We start from the raw sequence: 20,806 nt of genomic DNA on the forward strand, positions 1-20,806 counted from the left end.
AGTATATATGTCCTTTCTCCCTATTTTTCATAGTCTTAAAGTAGCTAAATTCCTCGTCAAAATAAGTCTATTGTACATGCATAACAAATAAATGACATTTTTTTACATAATTATAATTTTTTTGACTTATCGAAGGGATTTCGGATGAACCTTGCGCCGCCCCGCCATGTGTTCCTCCACCATTAGGAAACTTCTAAAACTAGCTACCAATCCACACCTTTTTCTTATACAAAATTGTACAAATATGAAAAATCTCAAGAAATTTCATGGCCATTTCATCACAAATGGCTTTTCAAATGACACCCTTTCCCTGAGTGCTATTCTTTATTTTACAGCACTTTCTCCTACTGGAGATTTAGCATATGCCCACTTGGTTTTTAACCAAATTGACTCACCCAATACTTTCATGTTCAATACTATGATAAGAGGTTATGGTTCTAGCTCTAATCTGAGTGAAGTAATGAGTTTTTACATCAAAATGTTGCAAAATGGTTTTTTCCCTAATCATTATACGTACCCTTTTGTGATTAAAGCATTGTGTAGGACTCAAAATTACATTCTTGGTGAAGCATTGCATTGTTCTGTGATAAAATTTGGGCATGTTTTGGACCTTCATATAGCAAATTCACTTTTACATATGTATGCAAAGTTTGGGTTTTTTGTCGAGATCATGTATCTGTTTGATGAAATGCCTGAACCAGATGTAGTTTCATGGAATGTGGTTATTGATAACTTTGTTAAAAATGGTTGTTTTGATGAGGTTTTGGATGCTGTTAACCAGATGTGTTTGAACGGGGTTGAGCCTAACGCGGTTACACTTCTCGTACTTGTTTCGTTTTCTTTGAAAATGGGAGATTTTGGTTTAGGTAAGTTGATACATTTGTATGTTATGAAGAGAGGGATACATATGAGTGAGAATCTTGGTAATGGGTTGATTGATATGTATTCTAAGTTTGGAGATATGGAGTCAGCTGAGAAGTTGTTCGATATGATGAAGATGAAGACGGTTTTCTCATGGACTTCACTTCTTGATGGTTTCATACAAAAGGGTGAACTACAAAGAGCTGTGGTTGTTTTCAATCTAATGCCTAAGGATACTACTGCTTGGAATGTCATGCTCAGTGGGTATTCTGAGGCAGGTGATATGAGTTCAGCAGAGACTATGTTTCGAGCAATGCCAGATCGAGATTTAGTCTCATGGAACACTATGATTCTTGGTTATACTCAGAACAAGATGTATATGAAGTCCTTAGAGTTGTTAAGAGAAATGCTGGGGTTTGGATTGAGACCTGATCGTATAACGTTGGTTGGGTTGTTTTCAGTTTGTGGATATGCAGGTGTACTGCATATCGGTGAAGCTATCCACTCGTTCATGGAGAAACAGAACGTAAAGGAGGAAGAAGTCGAGGTAGCTTTACTGGATATGTACAGCAAGTGTGGCGATCCTGAGAAAGCTCTTACAGTATTTTACACGATACGAAGAAGAAAATCAGTGTTGGCTTGGACTAACATGATCGTTGGACTAGCGATGAATGGTCTTGCAAATGAAGCTCTTGTGTTGTTCCATCAAATGTGTGATGAAGGAACAGATCCTAATGAGATAACATATTTAGGTGTTTTATGTGCTTGTAGCTATGCTGGTTTAGTTAAAGAAGGCAAATGGTTGTTCAATGCTATGAGTAAAGTACATGGCATTACACCAAGATCTGAGCATTATGGTTGTATGGTTGATCTTCTCGGCCGAGCGGGTTTGGTTGAAGAAGCAGAGATGTTTATTCAAGATATGCCTGAAAAGGCTGATGCTGGTATCTGGGGTGCCTTACTAGGGGCCTGTAGGATGCATGGTGAGGTTCAAATGGGTGAAAGGATAGCCAAGATTGTGACTCAAATGGACCCGTATCAGTCGGGGCGTTACATTCTTCTCTCCAACATTTATGCTGCAGAAAACAGATGGTTTGATGCTGAAAAAGTAAGGAAGAAGATGAAAACTGAAGGTATACACAAAACACCAGGATTCAGTTTGGTTGAAATGAAAGGTGAAATGCACCAATTCATAGTAACATAATGTAACCAAGTAAATTGCAGATGATAACAGAAAGGCTGTTTGATCCCAGAGGTGCATATAAGCTTCAAGTAATTGTGTCTTAAAACTGTATGAAACAGTAAATATTTGTATCAAGAGTTGCAAGCTACTCCATTTTCTTTGATCGTTTTCTTCTCGAGCATCGTTCTCCTTCATTGTGTACCTTTAATATCCTTTTTGGCATTTGCAAGTCCAAAGGCCATTTTGGCTCATATAACTTGGATATGCAATCCAAGAACAACAACCAGCGGCAACTAGGATGGTCATTCGATTTTGGAGAATGAACCAGGGTGAAATTTTTGGCATAATGACTGAGAAGCAGCTTCTATTCTTGATAGATCCTACAGCAACACAACAAATTCATTCAACTTGATAAAAGAACATGCTTCAAAACCATGTGACATCTTCGGCAAGAGGTTGTTTACCTTTCCTTCAAATGTAATTATAAGAGGGCCTTCTCTTGATTCGCGATAACCTCCTTCATATCCAAGAAAACAGGAAACGTTGTTATAACAGGAAGGAGAGATAAGGTTGGATGGGCAGCACGGAAAACAATTAATTTACCAATGTAAAGATCAGGAAACTGAGCACAAAGCTTTGACAGAGGTTGAGCAACTTCGACCTGCAATAGGTCAAAGTACGAAAAGTGTTAATAACCATTTTTATTGACACTATAGTATAAGTGAAACTTAAAACTAAAAGAAGTGAGGAAGAGAAAAGAAAAAACCCAATACAGTGATTAATCATAATGACTCAATCAAAATGAAGAAAAGGAAACAACGAAATAAATGAACTGCGCCCAACTATTCTGGTATATTAGTTCTACATAGGTACATGTGACAGATGGTATCATATTGGTGCCCAACACAAAATATTCCTCTTATATCTATGTATCATTAGGTCATCCAGGTCCTGGACACTAACAATTTTGCAGCTCCACAACTTTTCTCAGTATTTCTGCAGCTCTTGTCCTGCCCTGGTTGTCGAGAGTTCTTATGAAACTTTCAAAATAAACCTTTTGAAATATCTTAAATCAGAGGATATTATCCAGGTTCATGTGAGAGGTAAAAAGGTTATCCTTGTATGCACACATTAAAAGTATGTGGGAGAAGGATCTGAAGTTCACTGCAATGTGGTGCCTTTTTCTGATGTGAGAAGTCACTTCTAATTCCTTTAGTTCATTTAGCATGAGAATACTAAATGAATACAACTGTGTGAGGAACTGAAGATTATTTACCTGATTTATTAATAATCTTTCTTCACTTCTTGCTTTACAAGATAGAGAAGCATTTTGGGATTGGAGATTCAAAAGGAACTTACAATATTGGGAGGTGCTAGGTTTCCTAAGTCTCATTAATTTACTCCACAAACAAAGTAAATGAAGGATAGCCACGATGTATGGAGGTGAGGTTGGGGCGAAGTAGCCTTTCCATATTGATAGATTTATATTCCGAAGGTTACAAGAAAGGAATGTTTCTACACTTAGTTAGCAGCAAGACGCATGATTTCGACAGCTAAGAATCTCAGGACGGGAAAGTTGGAAATGTTAATTGGTGTTTAAGTACATGGGTTCGGGCAAAGATTTCAACTACGGACCACCTCCTCATTCATTGTCCAACAGCATTAAGACAGGGTCGGAAATACTGGATGATTTGGTATGTTTTCACCGATGCTAAGCACTGTGAGACTGGTAATGTTCAGCTGGAATTATGGAAGAAGGAGAAAACGAAGAGCATGGAAGCTTGTGTCGAAGAAATAGGAACACTTTGGAGGCGTAGAGAGGAATTTTGTTCGGTTGAGGAGCAAGTTTTTTTTCTTGAAAATGGTAACAATAGTTAAGTAGTTTTATCTCTAATTTCTTTTTAGTGCACCATAACGTCCCATTGTGTATAGAAGATCCAATGTCATTCGTAGAAAATCATCTCTTTTGAAGGTTTTTTGTTCTTGCTATACTGCTTGTACATGGTCATGTTTCTTGACCAAAAATTTATAAAATTTATTACTTTATCAAAAGTAACAGATAACTAGATATTTGTACATTCTTCATGAAAACTTAAATTAGCTTTTCAGAATTAGGACCTCAGAGATAAATCTAAAATTTGTCGAGAATAATTATTAACTTCTCAGTTTTCAGGAAACATTAAAAACCATCATTTTCCAAAAAAACGAGAAGAGTCCCCATAAGAAGGGCTAGAAGTTTCTGGATCACTCTGGGATGCCATCATACATCTTCGCCTAACAAGAATACTGTGGAAGAAACGAAACTGGGAAGGCACTTATAAGCGCATGCTGAAAAGGATTCAAGAATACTAATGGTATATCAAAGGAAATGACTCTTGTAGTTCACAATACCACACATCGGTAAGGGAAGGAAAAAAAAAAGCAAAAAGAGAATCTAAGAAAGGGTTCCTGAGAACTCACATCAGAAAGAGTTGTTGCAAAGCATTTTGATGCAAATGGATCCATCAGTTCCAGGATGCCATTAGATTTTGCCAATTCAATCAGACAATCCCATTGCCGATCCAGCTCTACAGCATTCGTAGCAGTGAGAATTATCACATTATGGCACTTGATCTACAAAGGTAATGCACATGGTCAGAAACTTTCTACTTCACAAGTATCTTAAACAACAGGTAAAGAGGCATCAGCAGGAATATAACAAAATATAAAACAGCCCCATGAAATTAAAAGATTAAAGAGAGAAAAGAAGAAAGGAGGAGGAAATCAAGGCAAAGACAAGGTAGGTTCACCATCAGTGATCAGCTTTTTCGTACTTGTTAACCACATTGACAACTTTGAATAAGCCAACAAAACTATAAGTGCTATAAGAACATTCATTTACCTGTCAACCAGTGATCCAATTTCTCCACTTCTTAAATCATTAGGGTTTCTTATTTTCTTTTTCTTTAATAAAATCCATCTAGTTTCTAACAACTTCAAAGGAAAATAAGTAGCTTAGGAAGAGAAAATTACAATCAAGCAGCATCACTAGAAATATCTAGAATGGAAAGGTTGCAACATAACAAAACTATACCTCAATTCCAAAATAGTTTATATGAATCACCTACATCCATTCTGCTCTATTTGAGCCTTCGTCTATGTGAATCATCCACATCTATTTGGCTCTATTTGAGCCTTTTTTTCATTCAAATACACAACAATTTGACTTTTAAGATGAATTAGGTATTCTCTAAAACTAAAGGTTCTCTTAATGTCACACTTATTCTTACACTAACATAAATCTCTAAATATTACTGACAAATGCCAGAGCTAAGGTAAATAAAACACGGCTAAGTAATGGATTCATATCGCTTTTGTATGAATCCAATACTGTGTTTTTTCTTTGCAACATTTACATGAATTCCTTCACTTCAAACATAGTTCTTTTGTTATGAGGGAAAAAGTAAACAAGCATCTAATATGTTTCGACTTGTAAAACAAAGACCTAGACGATTTCACCAATAAAATAATTCAGCCATGTCAACCCAATTAGACAGCTCTGCTGTAACACTAATCCTCTTTTTATAGAAGAAAAAATCATCTTATAGCTTGATACTTTCAGCCGGTTTGGACCTCTTTTGTCGGATAATTTCCAGTAAGTACAAATTAGAATTGATTCACTGCATAAGTTGGATAGGATTATAATTCTCTGAGATAAAGAAAGCATCGTTGAGAAAGAACTTAAAATATAACTATAAAATTTCAGAAAAGCGATAACATACCAAAGGCACAGGAAGGTGTTCATGATGCAACAATTCTGTAATACCCTCAGGCAATAGAGCCATCTGGAATAGGAAAAGAAACAACAGTTTAACTTTGACTGGTACTCTGGTAGTGTAGCTAAAAATTTTCACAAATATAATCATACATCCAATGACAAGAAACTTATAAACAAGTATTTATCTTCCTTGCACTTATTTCATTTGTATCCTAACAGTCAGTTCATGGGCCACAAGATGGTGCATAATTTCAAACTACAATATTGAAACAATCTTTGGCTTAGCAAGAATTCCAGAAGAGCCTTGGAGAAAAATATCAGGACTTGAAAGTTTTGGAGTCGGGATTTAGCAGGTGCAAGCTATCATCACATTAAATGCATCTGAAAATACTGCTTCATCCTGTAGTACTTAGAAAAGTGATATCTCCAAACATTTCATCTCCACTTTGTACCAGATATTAAACCATAATTTCAGGTTATCAGGTGCCTCAGATGTCTAATATACCTGTATGAGAACTATATCGAAAAGCCTTAACATTATTCAGGTAATCTACCAATCAAGATACAGAAATGCAATTCCAAGTCCCAGAGAACAAAATAAAATTCTGATCATGTAAACTGGACTCACCAGCCTATCACGGAGCTCTTTCATTAACCTTGGGATCCCCTAAACTTGCATCCATTTACTTGTGCACACTAAAACTATCAATAATGTTAATATTAAATTATTCCTGGCCTTGGCAATTTAATACCTTCAATCCTCATCCCCACCCAGCAGTTGACATTGCAAAGAGTATGGCTATAACCTCTTTTAGACATGAGTAACGAAAAAGCAAAAAATAACATTCCAGGTAGGGTGTTTTCCAAACATTACTTGCCACGTGATCTTATACAAAAGTTTATTTGTTCTAATTGTGTATTTCTTCTTTTTTAATATACATTGCAGATTTTACCCCAAAATGTAATATTTTTTTTGTTTCTTCTTTAGTGCAATGGCTATTTATTTCAAGTTTCAACTGTGTCTTGTTGCCAAATCTGCAAAAGAAATGGCTGAACCTTCATTATGTATAGTCGAACAACAAAAGTTCTAGACAAACTAAGGGAAATCTAACTGTGTTTTTCCTTTTTAAGTTCTTCTTTAGATGTTGTAATGATTATTGTTCCAACTGTGTACTTCTTCGGCAAAATTTGTAAAAGCTTGGCTAGAATTTCATCATTTTAAGCCAAATAAGAAAAGTTTTAACCAAAGTAATGAAGTTCCAACAATATATTTCTTTTTATTTCTTCCTTAGATACAACGACTATTTGTTCCTTAGCCAAAATAATGAAGTTCCAACAATCAATTCCTAACAGAATGTAAGGAGAAATTTCTTAATACCAGTGCATCAGAAGGTACGACTGAAGCACCAAGCTCACTCTATTAGTACAGGTATGACGATGCTATGTCATTCTTGTCAACAATATTTATTACTTTAAGGAAAGGCTCCAACCTCGTTCTTGTCACCAGAGCATTTTTCTCCTATGAGGTGCCTCAGATGTTCTTCAAATTCTTCATCAGGAGCCTTTAAAAAAAAGATTTGACACCAAAAAACCAATGAAAAATGGAATATCTAATAACATGTCTGAAAAATACTTCATACATATCAGAAGCTGCAGAAACTTTTGTATCTGTTAAACATGCAGAATATACAAGGATTAAAAATTTTAGACAGTTGTGAAATTTAGAGTATTTTAACAGATTATAGTTGTGTTTACTGTAAAAACCTGATTATTCAAACCTTGACAGAACCGAGATTGGAAGTGTGGGGACCACCTGAGGATTTTAAAGTCAAAAAATAATTTAATGGACTAGGATGAGTGTGGAAAGTACATCGGGCAAAAGGATGAACGCCCAAAATGATTTAGAACTTTAAAATGTGACAACGGCGATTAGAAATAACATTGTGTGCCAAGCTATGAACTAGTACGTACAATAGCATTGATGTGATGATAAGTATAGGAGGTGTACTAGAGTGATTAAGGGCTAAGGATAGCCCCGTCACAAAGACGAGTTGGAAGCTATATCACACACTAAAATTTCAAATGAGCTCGCCCATGGTCCAACTTCAAACAAGAATATCTCCCATGTTATGTGGTGAATTACTAAGAAATCAAGAATCTTCGAGCTAGTTTCCAACACATCGAACTGTTCGTCAATCCAAAATTTGTACACAGTTTTGAATATTTTACTGAAAGGTGTCTAATGAAGTATAAATTTGTGTAGCGCAAAGTACAACCATAAAGCAGCTGAGTGTGTATTAATATAAAATGCCACATGGATTAGAAACTATGTGATGTAAACATAGGCAGCAAAGGCGATAACACTTTTCTTGACCTTCTCGGCTAAGATCAAGGAAACTAATGAAAAGGAAAAGGGGGGTCCACCTAGGCAAAGGATTTTTAATACCCCAAATTAGAATTTTTTGAGCGCAAATTCTCATTGCTCTCATTCGAACCAGAGCTACATAGCTCCAATTCTCACTCTCCTGTCCTTTAGCTTTGAGGTAAATGATTCCTAAGATCAACCATAGTATTCTTATAACGTGATTCTGGTTCTCATCGGATTATAGCGAATCAAAGTATTTAAGAGGAAACATTGACCAAGAGGCCATGACATAATGTCTCATTTTTGACATTTATGATGCTACACATCTCAAATAGAGGAATTACAAACTCGGTGAGGAGATATGATGAACATATAGCAATGGGGCAGCAACAAAAAAAAATATAATCATGGAATTCCTTAACGACACATGATCAACGAAGTTCATAGACTCACATACGGAAACCTCGACTAGGAAGTCATGCCATAGGGGAATAACGAGAGGGTTTAGCCTTACATAACTTGATTTTAATCCTTAGGTACTAAAACAATCAATATACCTCTTTACAACTTTAATCTACATTAGTAGTGATAATAGGGACCCATGTTAGCGACCAAACATCGTTCATGCCATTTAGGCAATTTTTTGAACACTTGATGGAGCTCCAAGGTTCTTTAACAATGGTGTTTCTCCACACCCATCCTTTCTCCTAGATCACAACGTCACACAAATCTCTTACGGCACCAACCAACACCTTCCCAATCACCACAACTACCAAAACAGCCCCTAAATACACAATTTTCCTCAATGCATAGCGCTTCCGATCACCATCCTGAGTCCTAACCATAGAACATACTAAATTTACTTGCGTGAATCCATACATATGGCTAGAAGAAGATCCTTACCTTTTTTTATCAAACCTTAGAAACTCTTTACTTGAATTTTCATCAAAATCCTTCGACTCATTATAATCTGATGAGAAATCGACATTAGGATCACGTAATCGACAAAGGAATAAGCATGGTTGATCTTAGGAATCACTTGTATAGAAGATGGAGGAGAGGAGAGTGAGAATAGAATCTATGGAGCTTTGGGTTGAAACAAGAGATGAGAAAATGAGCTCAAAAAATTTGGGTATTAAAAATCCTTTGCCTAGGTAGACTTACTTTCGCTTTTCATTTGTCTCTTTGCCTAATGTGAATCCTTTATGTATTAGTTGCCCCATGTTTACATCACATGGTTCTAACCCATGTGACATATACGGACTCAATTGCTTCATTGTGCTTTGCACTATGCAATACACAATTTGTGCTTTAACAAACACCTTTTAGTAAAATATTCAAAACTGTGTACAAATTTTGGATTGGTGAACGATTTAGCGTGTTGGAACCTAGACTCAAAGACCTATAATTTGACAAGTAATTAACCGCATAACACTTGATAATCTAAGAGATGTCATTGTTTGAAGTCAGATTTGGTGGGAGCTTATATGAAATAATTGTCCGTAGAGTAGCTTCCAACTCGACGTTGTACTAGAGCTCTCTTCAGACCTTAAATCACTTCCAACACGCTTACTATACTTCTTATCATGACCATACGATATGGTACTAGTCTGTAGCCTCTCTTGGCACGCGGAAACATTATTTCTTGTCATTGATGCAGTACTCTAAGGACTAGAATCATTTGGGCCTTCATCCTTTTGCCCAAAATACTTCCACACTTGTCCTGGTCCATTTAATTACTACTGACTTTAATATCCTCATGTGGTCCCCACGCTCTTGTTTTGGTGCAATTTTCAAGCTTCGGATTTAAGGGGTCTTGCACGTTATGTACAAGTCATGTTCATGTATTTTGAGTTAAGTCTCCAGTATTGCCCTATGAGGCCTACTGACTTGATATTTTGTATTAACAGCTTCCATATGCATAACAAATGCATATATGCGTAGTTATGTATGTTCAGGTTCAGTTGGTTCGTTTGATCAAGTTATGGTATTAAAGTTGAGGCACCAAGTGCCAGTCTACACCAGGTTTTGAGGCTTGACATTTACATAATTAAAACTACAATAAAAAATCACATACGCAGCTATAACAAGTTAAAAACACAAAATCATAGACATCTATGCATCAAATGCATTTACCAATAAAATATCTAGGTGACTTTACCATGGTAATCTAAAATTAGATGTTTAATCATCTTTCTGTTATTATTTTCTTCTAAACTTATAAGACTTGTTCCTTCATTTGACCTTCACCTTCAAATATTCCTCTCTGGCACACAACAGAAGCTAATGAAGGAAGTTTTTTTTTTGAAATATCGCACACTTGGCCATCAAGTTTGCAACATATGCCATGTCAGACGGACATGGGAATCAATTTCTATGTTATGTAGCTGAATTATTCAGAAGCTACTGTTCAGGCCAAGTCATGGAATCAAAAGCTCGCAAAGAGAAGAGCTGAGTAAATCTCTATCACGTACCATTCGAACACCAAAAGCTTTTGCTACTCCTGCTACAGTAACATCTGAATGCAGTGGTCCGATGCCACCACATATAAATACCTGTAGGACAATAATTTGAAAAACCTTATGCTTAAAGAAGCTGGCAATGTTTTCTCACCAACGAGTACAGACATACAAAATTATTTGCAGACTGGCCCGCAATATAATCCTATTGACAAATGCTTACCATATCATCTATGGACTTCCGTCTCTCTACTTCCTCGGCTACAGAATCTATCTGAAATTGAGAGGATGAGATAACCAATGAGAACTAAAATAACATTTAAATTACAGATGTTCAAGGCTGCTCAAATGTTGAACTATCAGAGGTGGGAAATAAAGGAAAAAGATGATGCTTCAAGAGAGCAATTACAATGAACTGTTCTAGCTAAAAGTTGGCTATGGAATGGTCCACTGAGTCTTTTCCAATTACAAGGGAGATATTTTATTAGGCTATCGATTTCTCCTTAGCAACTTATAAGAGATACTTTGAGATTTTTATTTCTAGCTTTGGACTCTTTCTTCAACTGTTCACGCAATTCAAGCAGACATTACAAAAGCTTCCAAATACATATTACTTACATCACTTTGAGTGACAGTAACTCGCGATACTGCCCAACCAATAGAATGGAGCTTTTTACACAACACAGAACCCAACTTGTCCTCTACAGTGCCAAACCTGAGCTATGGAACCATGAGAAAGATATATGATAAGCAAGCAGATGCAGAAAGCAACAAAATAAGATTTTTGGTTCAGGTCAATATACATTCACTTGACTCCAATCTTAGCTCTCTCTTCAAATGGGAGAGTTTAACATAGAGCAAACTAAAAATAAAGACTATATTTTGCATTACATGTAAGCGCATAGTAAACTTTTTCTATTGACATAGTTTACTAATCAAAGAAACATCTGCTTGGACATATGCACAAAAATTTGACAGTCTCCTTATGGCCATCTGGTTGCCAAAAAAGTATGTCAAAAACTGTTAATGACACACATCAAGTAGAACCCAAGACCAAGCTCTGCTCCTCAAGTCACTGTCTTGACTAATGCCTATAGGCAAATCATATCCACTTAACCATAAAATGACTAGAAAATTTAAAATGATTTTTTGTAATATGAGATGCCATGTCCTTTACACTTCACAATAAGATTGCTGTATTCCTTCTGGATTATAGACTGAGGACTGAGGGGTTCAATTTAGAGGGGTAATTTCCTTTGTAGTCTGTTGTAGAGGATAATTTGTTCAAATATCAGCTCAGATAGCTGGGTGAAGAAGAATTATGTGCTTGTAGAATTTGATTTGCTAGCATGAAATTTAGTTCGTTAAGAGATCCACTGTGTTTTCTTTTTTTGATAAGGGAATTGTTATTCAGGAATTTGAATCTTGTTTTAAGAACAACTATCGTACATTCAGGTTCAACAATTCACTTTTGTAATAAACACCCTCAAGTTCAACAATTCTGATCACAAAGAACCAGCAAATAGAATATGTAATCATGATAGATCAATTGAAAATTTAAAAGATGGAACACAGCCTAGAAGAGCATATAAACGATAAAATAGCATAAATCCAACAAAAGTTACATATAACTAGAAAGAGACACTTAGAAAAGAGCATGTCAGCATGATACAAGAATCATCAAATACAAATGTCAAGCAACAATAACTTACAAAATTTCATCCCCCACAGTAATAACCGAGGCAGAAAGCATGCTACCAGAATTCAAATTGTCCATTTTCAGTCCATTGCTAATAGAAGATGATTTCCCGGAAGCCGCAGAAGAGTTCTTCTTTGCTCTTCCAGCTCTTTCCAATCTTCCATCAGCGAGTAAATAGGCAGGCTTAAACTTCTCTTCACTACTGTCGGAGTTCCTCGTGCACAAAAGTGCATTAGGAACAGTATCATGAATGCTCCCGATTGAGGTATACCTACCAGAGCAATGATACAAACAGATCTCAAATCAATGAGGCTGCCTCCAGAATTGGAGTTCAAAAGTCCAATTTATGAGTATTAAGTAGCACAAATTAAAGCAACAATATATAAATCCCATTAATGTCATCTTTTTTGTGTAATGCGGGATAATGAATCCAAGTGATAAATTTTGAAGTAACACTAATAGAAAATTACCCCTGATCATAAAGACTGCAGTACCGAACCTTGGATACCAATAGGAACGCCCATACATCTCTGTCGTAACAAATTTTGCAGGTTAGTCATATTAATTCACCCAAAAGGAGAAACAACCAGTACAATGGATGATCAAGATCATTAAAAATGCACAGAAGCATGGCAGATCAAATAAAAAAAAGATGCTAAATGAACATTTTCCGTTGGAAAGGCATACAAAACCCTGAACAAGGTGAAATAAGTGATGTAGCCAATTCAACAAGGGTGAGTATTGAGAAAAAATGATAGCCACATGACAAATAGTTTGTTCAGAATGAGATAAAAGTGTCTATTTGGATCAACTTATCTTTAGGTACTTATAAGCCAAAATAGCTTTTAAGCACTTTGTAGAGGTAAGATAAGAAATGCTTTGAAGCACTACCTTTAAAGCTAAAATATAACAAAAATAAGCCAAATGCCAGAAGTTCGGAGTTCTAACTTATTATGGCTTATGCTTATAAGCCAAAAGTTATAAGTCCATCCAAACAGGCTCTAAGAGTCTGGCCATCCCTATCTTTAGCTGGATTATAGTGAATTTCAAACCTTTTGAGTTGTTCCCAAGATTAATTTTTTCTTTATTATTTCTTGGTGCCAGGATAATTGCAAACAAAATCACATTTAATGCTTCAAAATGATAGTGAAAGAACATGCAATAGAACTATTTGATCAGCAAAGTGCTATAATCTACAGTGTACCTGCATTGACATATTAAATCAATTAAATATAGTGGAAATTACTTATTCACACTTTGCCATGACCAACAATCGAGGCAACGTCATTGCCAATCAAAGCATTTAAGAAAATTCAAGACAAAATTTGTTTAAGTTGTTTTAGTTCGAGCCATTATTTGCAACGAAGTATAAATGTTTTATACTCCTGATTTTCTAGGCCTTACATCAAAATTAAAGTCAACCCAAGAACTACCCCTTCCAAAAGCTATGTACACTGGTCCAGTATCTTTATAGTATTGCTAAGGCTAACCAACTTAGCATCTATGACCACCCTCAGCTCCCTTTTAGATAAGAAGCAATATGCTTGATAAAATAAGCTAATCCTCTTTGTCCTTCCTAATCTCCTTGGCATGTTGCCCTTCTGAGGTCTTCACGCATTTCATAAGAAAAACAGTTCCTTTGTGCATCAATTACCTCAAAACGATATCGTAACGCTCTAACTTGCTCGGACTCGGGTGTGGGTGTCCGAACGGATGGAGATCTATAAGTCAGATCCTTCGTGATCTAATTTTTAAGATTCGGGATATGGATCTGTGTATGGATACAGGTGTAGGAATACGCTAAAAATAATTAAAATATCTAAAAAAATTAGAGCTATAAAACCTACATTATGAGATATTATGTGGGGAACTTGAGGAGAATCCTGGAAGGAGGTTAAATGAAAGAGTGACATAGAAATTTCTATTTAAAAGGTATTCCATTTTCTTCAATTTCACCTTGGCTTTTGTATTGATTACAGAAATTATAAAAATTGTCCAGATTTTCCCCAATAATTTTGGTCAAAGTACCGAAAATTAGTTGACCAAATCGAACACGGATCCACACCCATGTCGTGTCGACATGGATGCGGCACCAAAAGGGAAGAACCCGAGCAACTTAGTTAACACTTAAGTTCATGAATTGTTCTCCTATAGTTAGAGTCAACCAACTAATGACAAAAATAGTTCAAGTTAAGTCATTTTTTACTTTAAACATTTACTTGCTAACTCCATTGGATTTATAATGCTGTTTTGTATGTGTGTGTGTGTGTGTGTATATATAAATATATATATATATATATATATATATAACATACTCCTTGAAAAAATAAGCTTTAATCTCAATCCCACATTCAATGGACTTAAAATCTAGTATTTTCTCTTCAAATCCTCCAATTCTAGGGCTACATATACTTCTAACAGTGTTTCCATGAAAAAACCATGGAGTTCACTTGAATGTCAATATCTACAGTATATTTATTAACATTAATCTTTAAAGTTTTTTTGTCTTTATCTCTTTTCGGATGAAAATTTTGACATATGCTTAATTAATATCCTACTTGGATTCATGTTTTAAAGCCTAAAAGAGTAACATTGAAAACAGCTAATTTTTTCTTCTATTTCCTCTTTTATATGCATATGGTGAAGTTAAAGATTATTTACTTTCATCTAGTATGGAATATCCATTGCCATTATAATGTTTGCTATGCTAATAATTAAGAATAACATTCTTGCTTAATTTATTTTACAACTTAATCAACCATCAATTTTACTAACTTTTACTTGCATGTATATGGAGTGTTTATGAGGGCATCGTCATACCTGTATGACCAGTCCAAAATTGGGTTCACCCTCATGAAAGGTGGCCACCCAGGTGAGCTAGGTGAGAATTGCTCTTGACCTACCTGAAAGGTACGTTCCATAAGCAGTGGTTAGCCACAAATCATACTGGCCTAGATTAGAGGATCACTGACTAGTTGGAATAATTAACTAAATATTTACTGCAGTAGGATCTCCGATTCGGACACCAAGAAAAATAGCTCGGATTGGATTAGCTTTTAGCAGAGCCTCTAGACCTGATTTAAAATCAAGTCTAATTATATCCATTTGTATGTCATAACTGCAAGAGAAGGGGTGATCAGGTCAAATTGTTAATAAAGGAAATTACATCATCTACCAGGACACCATTATACCAGTTTCTCTAAGAAATTTTGTTGGGGAAGGAGTCAAAGTAAACTAGTTTTTCTCACATACATGGATGCAGCTTCATAAGTAAATGAGTTGATTTCAGGGAAAGCAGATGGACTCTCAAAATATATTGTTCTTATTGGGAATGTCTTTCCACCATCAACTGCATCTCCTCCTGAATTAAATTCTTCAGCTTGATGTAGAAAACAACCTGCCCTCAGCAGGTGAAGCAAAACCTGAATTATGAAAATTCATATATTTGGTCAATATGATTAAAAACAAACTATTTAAACCTTCAACGCCAAGAAACACATAAAGAACTTACAGTAGAATCTTTCCCTCCATTAAAGCTTAACGCAACCTCTTGTATGCTGTTACGTGAAGGACATAAACAATATCAAAAAGAGAAAACTGGAAAATGCTTGGCCAACTTCACCTAAAAAGGGAAGAGTAATAGTGATAGCTCTCAAATCAACTCCTCTCCCTAAAACGCAAGTCCCTCCTTCCTGTTTTGCTAACCCACTTTCTAGCCTATCTTTTGAAGGGGAAAAAAAGGGGACCACTCTCTCAAAGAGACAACATACCATTATCCAAAAATCAAGTCTTAAATAACACTATTATATATATATTTGAATTGCATGTGAAACTTCTATATACCTTTTTTCAATCATGAAATCAGTTCACATGTTTCTACCAAATCTAAATATAATAACTCATCCAAAATCTCTTCCCTTGATATCTGAGGATTTTCAGCTAGGTTAATACAACGAGGATAGAGGGTGTACAGCTTATTCATCTAAGAGTGTGGACTTGCAGTTAATGAAGCTGAACAAAAGACCATGGGAGACCAAAGTTACTATACTAGTAGGAGTAAGCCCACAGTGGAATAGTCCAGGTGCACAAGCTAGCTCGGACACCGCAGTTATTAAAAAAGGAAGTAAAACTAATTAATAATTCAATTACTTGAAATAAAGTGAGATTATATGCATTTATTGCTCAACAACAACAACAACCTAGTGTAATCTCACAGATGAGATATGGGGAGGGTAGAGTATCCGCAATCCTTACCCCCTACCTTGAGTAGGCATTTATTGCACAGACAGCATAATATAAGGTTCTACTAAAATAATATGCTCTAATATCACGATGTTGTGAACTTCAAATTGAAAGTGAATTATACGCTATATTTCCATCCAGAGCAAAATAATTCACATTGATAAAGTGAATCTACATTTGCCGCGAACTTTCCTATTTCTATATTCATGAGCATCACAATCTGATAATAATGCTGCTAAATCAGTTAGACTGACTCACGTACAACAACATACCCCGTGAAGTCTCACAAAGTGGGGTCTTGGTAGTATACGCAGACCTTACCCTACTTTAGACGAAGAGAGGTGGTTCCTGATAGACCCTCAGTCCAAAGAAAAATATTTCATAACTACAACAAAACACGATAGTCGAGGTACATTAAATCACCAAATAGTAACATTAACGAGGACAGAGAATATACAGGAGCAATACTGCACATATTAACGGACATCAAGACAACACACTGCAACCTACTACACTTCTACCCTAATCCGTGACCTCCACACCCTATAATCTTAATCTAAGTTCATATCCTCAATAAGTCAAAATTGTGTCATGTCCTATCTAATTACAATTCCTAAATACTTCTTCGGTCTACCTCTAATTCTAATAACAAAATGTGCAGTAAACAACAAAGAAAGATCAAATTTTGATACTTACGGATAAAGAGCCAGTGCTCTTCTAATAACGTAAATGGCATTATTATACTTAGTCTTCAATCTTCGATCATCACATTCCCTAATTGCTTTATCGATCTCCATCTACACTGTTAAAAATCAAATTTTGAACCCTTCTGCTGAAAAAAAAACACAAAAAACACAATACCCAGAAATCAAAATCCCCAAATTTCAATCAAATATCAAAACCCAGATTCAGATTGACAAAAAAAATAAACTTTTAGATCAAGAAAACTTATGGGTTTAGTAGAAATTTTACCTGGGTTTGAATGGCTCAAACAAAAATGAGATTTTGGAGATTGAAGATTTATTTTCAGTATAAAAAAATAAGCTCCACAGACTATATATATATATATATATATATATATATATATATATATGTTTTCTAAAGGAAAAGTAAACCAAAAGAATCAGAAGTTTCTTTACTAATAAAAAGACAAAGAAAACAAAGACAAAAATGAATTTTGCTTATTTGGTTATTAGTTTCGTAATGTATCGTATTGAATAATTATATTTTTCATCTAATCCTGGTGTTCGAGCAATTTGCTTAAGTATAACTAATTCTGTTTATAAAATACAAATGAAATATTTTGTACGATGTTTTTAGTGAAGTGAATGATTTACTAGAATGAAAAAAAGGAAAAATATTTATTAGGTAAAATATAAGTTTACATGACACGTGTGATTATTAGGGTTTTAATGTTGGTATAGGAAGATAAAAATTTAGTTGGACCAATTAGATATTTAAAATAACGGAACGTATGTAATTATACAATTCAAGATGACAGAATGTCTGAAAATCTCTATCGCGTTTGAATTAATTGAAGAAACTCCCTTTTTCTCCTTCTCTATAAACACTTGGATACATCACTTTATTACTATCAGATACATTATAACTTTATTTGTATACAATGTATTTGGTGCAAATGATATTTTTGATACATGATTTCAATTATTTCAAAGTAATGAATGGCTAAGGAAAGTCACCGGCTTAGGTTTTTGAATTCATAATGTGTTCGTAATTCCAATTATTCCATATATATCGTATACATAACTTATGTATCGTTTGCTATGGATCAAACGAGTGAGTAATGTATCCGCGAGTTTTAAAAAAATCAAAATTATTATAATTTTAAAAACTTTCGAAATAAAATATAATTAGAGCCCAAATTATTGAGTTTTTTTGTTCTTGATACATAAAAAGAATCAATAATTTAAAGGGAAAAGGGTCTAAAAAATATTTCGACTTTCGCCGAAATTTCTATTACGATAGCAAACTTTATTTAGGATCTTTTATCCCTTCCGAACTATTTAATAGTGTATCTTAAAGGTATATATGTGTCCACGTAAATACGTTATTATTTATAATTATGCAATATTTTTTACGTACACGTAGGCATATAGATACCTTTAAAATACACTATTAAATAGTATATGGATAAAAAATACTTTTCAAAATTTGATATCGTTAATAGCAATTCCGATCAAAATTCAAATATATTTCAAACTTTTTTTCCAAAATTAAAATAGGTGTCTATCTTTATTTGGTAGTGTTTAAGTGTTATCATTTTTCAATTTAAATTTCCTTCCCATGTTTCCACGTGATGTGGTCAATCATGATCACATTTCTAAGTAGTCCACTATAATTTGATATTTTATTATATGATATTGAATAATTTATTTATTTATTTTTGCTTTCTTTTTCTTCTCTTCTTCTATTAATTTTTTGGACTATGAATATTAGACATGGGATGACTTTATTTGACTTTTATAACAACCATAGAGATAGTTCTACGTGAATGGTTTAGATTAGTGTGTTACTAATTAATCTACCTAATTTTATTCCGATGGTCAACCAGATCAATTTATGTGTATATCAATTATTTTTACGAAATACTTATGATCTTATATTTTTTTGTGTCATGAAAAATGTTAAATATCTATAATGTTGTAAACATAGAAGTAAGTTTAAATATACGAGTTCAGAAAAGTCTGATATAAAATTTAACGTAAAAAACTCAATTACTAATATTGAAGGTTGTAAAAGTCAAATCATATATTTGATGTTATCTTAATAGGTCTTTTTTGAATAACTAAAGACATATTCACGTCAAGCAGTATTTTGTTCTGGATTAGGCTTATGTTATGTGTAACTTTTGAAGAACTTATATTCTACTGTGGATTATAGAGTATGACTTTTTAGTTATTGGGTTTATTCAGTTCAAGACCGACATTAAGAGAAGTAGAAGCATACTGAAAAAAATATCAAAGAAAGTAATTAGACACTATATGACAAGACACATTTTAAGTTTATCGAGGACATGACATAAAAGGTTTAAGGATCGCGAATTAGGATAGAAACTAAGGTTAGCAGTAATCGAGTGTTCTTTCATAATTTTCATGCGGGATTAATTTGATGATCGTACTTAAACCTTCTTTCTTATTGATGGAGTGGTAATAGCAATATTCTAGTATAACCTTAAATGGGCCTATTTGGTAAAAACTTCATCGCGTAGCCTATTTGGATGCAATCATTTAAGTGGTAGCCAGTATTATATGTTTTGTGCACAAATAACCAAAAAATTGATTTTAATAGTACTTATTAAGATTTGATAGAATATCCTTGTTTGTTCAATTGTAGATACATATTTCAAATCCTAATATAATATATAATCAATTGAACATGTTATATTTAAATTTTTCCTTGCTTTATATAATAATAAATTTCAGATATTTTTTTTAACCTTTGTAACTTTCGTCTTGACAAGCCAAACTTTTCAAGCCTAAACTTCAAGTGAAAAATGTTGGAAGTGTTGAATTTTTCAAACTTAATATGTGAATATCTTAAGTTGTTTCAAAGTTGTTAAATTTGCTAAAATTTTAATACATATGGCTATTATTTAAGGGATTATCCCAAAATTGGCCATTTTTGCACTTTTCCCCGTTTATTGCAGCTAGATGGGCTTTAAATTCAGAAAAACAGTAAAGGTATCAGGCCCAAAAAGGATCCAATCATTATATCTTGAAGTTGAATGTGATAATTTGGTATATATAATAAAATTCCTTTGAGATATGATAAAGACGAAATGTATATTATTTACGATAACAATAATAATATATCTAATGAACTGTGATAAGTTGAGTCTGAGGAGAGTAGAGTGAGTGTATGCAGACCTTATTCTTTCCTCGTGGAGGTAAAGAAACTGATTCTGAAGGATCCTCGATTGAAGTGTAATTAAAAACAAAGTAGTTATGAAAAGAAAGAACGACAATAAATAAAACATGACAACTAATAAGGAAAGCAGTACAAAGCATTAAAAAGGGGGGAAGACAAATATACCCTTGAATTATCGTAAATGGTAAGCAGATACCCTTCGTCATACTTTTGGCACATTGGTGCCCTTATCATCGAAAAACTAGATTATATATGTCTTTCACTACGACGGAAGACTAAATAGGGACACGCGGCACAATCGTATCCGTCAAACCAACAATTAATAAATGTCGGTCGGTGGATAAGTTATGAC

General features: G+C 34.3%; 2 protein-coding genes across 5 annotated transcripts; one reads left to right on the plus strand and one right to left on the minus strand.

Annotated features, from left to right (window-relative positions):
• The first annotated feature begins 244 nt into the window (after window positions 1–244).
• Window positions 245–2,065, plus strand: LOC104649078 (pentatricopeptide repeat-containing protein At2g29760, chloroplastic-like). The gene has a single exon (XM_010327662.3). The coding sequence runs from the start codon at window positions 245–247 to the stop codon at window positions 2,063–2,065; it is 1,821 nt and encodes a 606-aa protein (XP_010325964.2).
• Window positions 1,998–17,682, minus strand: LOC101259476 (uncharacterized). 4 transcript variants are annotated; one of them, XM_010327663.4, is made up of 17 exons: window positions 17,539–17,682; window positions 17,263–17,398; window positions 15,836–15,881; window positions 15,577–15,746; window positions 15,325–15,442; window positions 15,145–15,227; window positions 12,795–12,854; window positions 12,338–12,595; window positions 11,244–11,340; window positions 10,849–10,899; window positions 10,641–10,721; window positions 7,292–7,363; window positions 5,806–5,868; window positions 4,505–4,657; window positions 2,648–2,705; window positions 2,509–2,561; window positions 1,998–2,424 (listed from the first exon to the last, which is right to left on the minus strand). In XM_010327663.4, the coding sequence occupies exons 2-17, from the start codon at window positions 17,361–17,363 to the stop codon at window positions 2,347–2,349; spliced, it is 1,542 nt and encodes a 513-aa protein (XP_010325965.1). In that variant the 5' UTR covers window positions 17,364–17,398; window positions 17,539–17,682; the 3' UTR covers window positions 1,998–2,346. The 4 variants fall into 4 exon arrangements, with proteins under 4 accessions (XP_010325965.1, XP_004246616.1, XP_069145104.1 ...); XM_004246568.5 differs by having other exon boundaries at window positions 17,263–17,395; window positions 17,539–17,667; XM_069289003.1 differs by lacking the exon at window positions 7,292–7,363 and having other exon boundaries at window positions 17,263–17,395; window positions 17,539–17,667.
• Between the last annotated feature and the right edge of the window lie 3,124 nt (window positions 17,683–20,806).

This window comes from Solanum lycopersicum, chromosome 9 (assembly GCF_036512215.1).
Source record: "Solanum lycopersicum chromosome 9, SLM_r2.1".
In the NCBI taxonomy this organism is placed as follows: domain Eukaryota; kingdom Viridiplantae; phylum Streptophyta; class Magnoliopsida; order Solanales; family Solanaceae; genus Solanum; species Solanum lycopersicum.

Excerpts from the sequence above, each read along its gene's own strand:
- LOC104649078 (XM_010327662.3), top strand. The coding sequence starts at position 245 with ATGAAAAATCTCAAGAAATTTCATGGCCATTTCATCACAAATGGCTTT.
- LOC101259476 (XM_010327663.4), bottom strand. The coding sequence starts at position 17,363 with ATGGAGATCGATAAAGCAATTAGGGAATGTGATGATCGAAGATTGAAG. Across the intron at positions 12,596-12,794 it reads TGCAGTCTTTATGATCAGGG|GTATACCTCAATCGGGAGCA; the intron begins GTAATTTTCTAT and ends TTGCTCTGGTAG. Across the intron at positions 2,425-2,508 it reads TAATTACATTTGAAGGAAAG|GATCTATCAAGAATAGAAGC; the intron begins GTAAACAACCTC and ends GTGTTGCTGTAG.